The 4,372-nt window shown below is 34.9% G+C and overlaps 1 protein-coding gene across 1 annotated transcript; it reads left to right on the top strand.

Moving 5' to 3' along the window:
* The first annotated feature begins 789 nt into the window (after positions 1-789).
* On the top strand, positions 790-3,712 carry LOC149478836 (fatty acid-binding protein 2-like). Its single transcript, XM_089708482.1, has 4 exons — positions 790-859; positions 1,970-2,136; positions 3,119-3,229; positions 3,599-3,712. The coding sequence occupies exons 1-4, from the start codon at positions 790-792 to the stop codon at positions 3,653-3,655; spliced, it is 405 nt and encodes a 134-aa protein (XP_089564608.1). The 3' UTR covers positions 3,656-3,712.
* Positions 3,713-4,372: the final 660 nt, after the last annotated feature.

Genomic DNA, 4,372 nt, shown 5'->3' with positions numbered 1-4,372 from the left:
ATTATTAGGTACACGGAGAAAAAATTATAGCAGGTATCACTTATCAGTGAAGAATATATATGTAAAAACTAGATTTCCGCCCGCGGCTTCGCCCGCGTTTGCAAAGGAAAACCCGCATAGTTCCCGTTCCCGTGGGATTTCCGGGATAAAAACTATCCTATGTGTTAATCCAAGTTACCGTCTATATGTGTGCTAAATTTCATTGTAATCGGTTCAGTAGTTTTTACGTGAAAGAGTAACAAACATCCATACATCCATACATCCTTACAAACTTTCGCCTTTATAATATATATTAGATAGATATTAGATATATTAGAATATATTAGATATATTAGATTAAAAATTTCGATTATAATATCGAATCGCGATATTCTAAAAGTTCATAATCATTAATGTATAATTAGTAAAGCGTTTAGGAATTGTTCATCATGCAGATGTTGAAATATTTATTAATTAGCACTGTATATGAGAATATTTCGATTTTTGTTAAATATTTTAATTTCTCTCCAATTTTCGAAATTCGTATTAATTTTTTTTTTTAAATTTGTAAACCGAAATAATAAATTTATGAACTAAATTTGCCGCCCCTTAAAATTTGCCGCCCTAGGCTCCAGCCTACTCAGCCTGCTGGTAAATCCGCCACTGAATATAATTATATATTATATCGATTAATGATGAGCATTGATATGAACATAGATTATCGGACTCATCACTAATATAAGTCACCCACACATTGCATTTTATTATCACTTTGTCGAAGTTCTTTTACAAAGCAATTACAAAATCACCATGTCTTTCTTTGGGAAAATGTACAAATTGGACCGCTCCGAAAACTTCGACGCTTTCGCAGAAAGTTTTAGTAAGTAAAATATTAAGAATCATTTTTCATGTAAATTTACCTTTTTTTATTCTTAACTAGCTTTCCGCCCGCGGCTTCGCCCGCTTTGTCTAAAACCTAATAAGTTATATAGTAAAACCTTCCTCTTGAATCACTCTATCTATTAAAAAAACAGCATCAAAATCCGTTGGGTAGTTTTAAAAATTTAAGCATACAAAGGGACAGAGAAGGTGACTTTGTTTTATAGTATGTAGTGATTTACTTGTATAATATTATCAGTTGGGATTGATTACTTTGATTGTTTACTTATATCTACATACTAGCTGCTCCGCGCGGTTTCACCCCCGTGGCTCCACCCCTATTGGTCGTAGCACTCGTAGCGTGATGATATATAGCCTATAACCTTCCTCGATAAATGGGCTATCTAACACCGAAATAATTTTTCAAATCGGACCAGTAGTTCCCGAGATTAGCACGTTCAAACAAACAAACAAACAAACAAACAAACTCTTCAGCTTTATAATATTATTATAGTATAGAAGATACAGGGTGCAATCGTTAAGTGTGCACAGGCGATTATTCCGTAACTATTGCAGATATCAAAAAACTTTAAACTGATATCGAAAGCCCTTTACCTAATGAGTAAAATGACAATAAAAACTTTTTAAAAATAAAACGGGAAACATCCAAAAATTTTACATCAAATGTAATATGAAAGGTTTTGGTTCTTTTTTTGGCTTTGTGCTTATATTACTTCGCTAATTTTAATGACAATTCATTTATAAACTGTTAATAGAGCTCGATGTGGAATATAATGGTATTCCAAAACGAGGATGTCACTTTGAACATTTGCTTTGAATATAAAATGTATGGGAAATTAAATGTATGGGCGTGTTTGATGTATTTTTTTTGGATATTTCCCGGTTTATTTATAAAAAAGTTATTATTGTCATTTTACTCATTAGATAGAGAGCTTTCGATATCAGTTTAAAGTTTTTTGATATATGCAACAGTTACGGAATAATCGCCTGTGCACACTTAACGATTACACCCTGTATATAGTTATTTATTACACATATGGAGATTTTACAGTTATAGGTACACAAATTAATAAACGATATTTTTTTCTAGAACTCTCACCTCAAGAAACTCAAGCAATAATCAATAGCAAATTGTCACAAAAATTGGATAAAGATGGAGACGAATATATTATTACAACAGTCTACGAAGGAAAAACCTTTGAAAACAAATTCAAGAGCGGCGTCGAGTTTGACGAAATCTTAACACCAGAAATTATTGTGAGTATCTTTAAATAACAATAAAAAAACACTTTTTGATAAGCAAGTGATCATAGGAATATTTGTTTATGAATTAGGTATATTTTATAAAAAATACGTCTCAGCAGTCATCTTGATATCAAATCGGTGAAGGCTAATCCCTCACGGTCTCGACTCTACTATAAGAGAAGCTTTTTTAAGTAACTGGGTTCTAATACCTAGTGAAGCATAATTTTACAAAATATAAGGTGGTCATGAATATTATAAAATGTTGTCAAAAGATACATTAAAAAAGCTACCATCTTTGTAGATATATAATAATTAATTTTATTTTAACAATAATTAATATAATTATGGGCTGGTTCCTACCTCCTTAAAACAATATTTAAGGAGGTTGGATTTACCGGTGAAGCCCATGACAGTGGGGATACAGCGGGCAGTCCTTTTTTTTTTTTAAGTGGGGAAATCTTGCATAGATACCCACGGCCTCCGGGGAAAGGGCCGTGGGCTATGTCGGATTCCTACCGACCAAAACCCCACTGTATTCCGTCAAGCCGCATCAACGACGGGGCCACGGGTAGGTATAGGTAGAATTCGTCCGTGACCCCATCAGCAGCTGCCCGTCTCCAGGCCAACATAAACTAAGAGCCCGCGCTGGACAACGCTCGGATAGTCCGTAGGTTCCTCACTCAGTCGCCCTAGGCTCCGGCCGTCTGGCCACTCAGCCGGAGTTGTTCACAACACCGCCGCGAGGCGAGATATTTGCCCCCCCATAATATAATAAATAAACTACCTGCGTCAGCTTAGACTGACTTAAGCCGGTATTTTCAAAAGTTACATTGTAAGGTAATACATACTGTGGTAATACAGGTTATACCTAGGTACCTATAGGTAAAATAATTGCATATTGTTATGAAATATCGGCGTGGTGGGTACATTCATACCATCGAGTATTTCAATCATAATAATTAATAATTACAATTACCTATTCAATTCATTTCAGCCCAAGAGTGTTATAACTGTAGACGGCAACAAACTTACACACGTACAAACATTCAAAGATGGCAACAGCATCACGAATGTAAGGGAATACTCTCCCCAAGAACTAGTGGTGGTAAGAAAAACGCTATAAATTATTTCACACGTACCTAATATCAATTATTAATATTATGTTGTTTACTACTATAATACATTTAATAAACCTTTAAAAGTCAAAGTTCTAAGTTATAACAAATCATAATCATTTTAATTGTTTTATATAATAAATAATTAATAAATAAAGTTCTCGTACATGATGCAAATAAATGCAATCAATCTCGTTAGATTCAAGGCTGTATACTGTCAAAAGTTTGTGATCCGTTTCATTTTCTTGCAATTTATTGCATTATATTTCATAACTATAATGCGAACAGATAAATCTTGTAATTGTTTATTATAATGCCTTAATTTCAAATGGTTAACTCACTCAAATAATATTTTACAGACCATCACCTCTAACTTCTGGTCCGGCACTGCCAAGAGATTCTTCGTCGCTGAATAAATACGAACCATGAATGTTTCGAGAATTAAATTTTAAGTTCTTATTTATGAAATATAATCTAACTTTTTACCCAGTGTTTTATTTTTTAATGCAATAAGTTGGTATATCTAAACCCTTTAAGTAACGATATTGAACCAAAGACACACCTACTAAATCATCATCATATAATATTATCTACGTTCCCACTGCTGGGGCCTGGGAGCTGGGACTGATCACTGATCAGACCGTAATCCACCACGCTAGTCAAGTGCGGGTTGGAAGATGTCACAGCCGTCACAGGTCGTCAAACTTTTTTTATTCTTTAACATGTCGGTTTCCTCACGATGTTTTCCTTCACCGTTTCGATGACTAAATAGTTGGACGTAACCAGGAAATAATCAATAAGCATATCCGTTATCCATTCCACGTCATAATTCCCAAAATCTCATTACTGCGACAACGCAGCATATAGTCCGTTTTCTTATGGGAAAAGGTATACATTTTTGAGTAAAGCAATGAAATTTGGTTCGAATGTTGTACTCGTCCACCTAAGCCAAAATCGCCTGGTAGCCAGTGTCTACTCCCCGGCAGAAGGGAGGGAGGGGGGGTTATAGAACAGAGCGCCCGGCGCTCGGAAAAAAAATTCTGGCGGATTCATTTGGCCCTTTGAGTCGAGTTTGGTGTCGTTATCAGGTAACTAGATGATGCCCGATTCATTCCCCATACCAGTTTTTTAGG

This window comes from Colias philodice, chromosome 21 (assembly GCF_061535455.1).
Source record: "Colias philodice isolate Cphi_HAF_F1 chromosome 21, ilColPhil1 Martin Lab GWU primary, whole genome shotgun sequence".
Classification (NCBI taxonomy): Eukaryota; Metazoa; Arthropoda; class Insecta; order Lepidoptera; family Pieridae; genus Colias; species Colias philodice.
The sequence above is the reverse complement of the archived record's forward strand: the minus strand, read 5'-3'. Positions and strand labels throughout refer to the sequence as shown.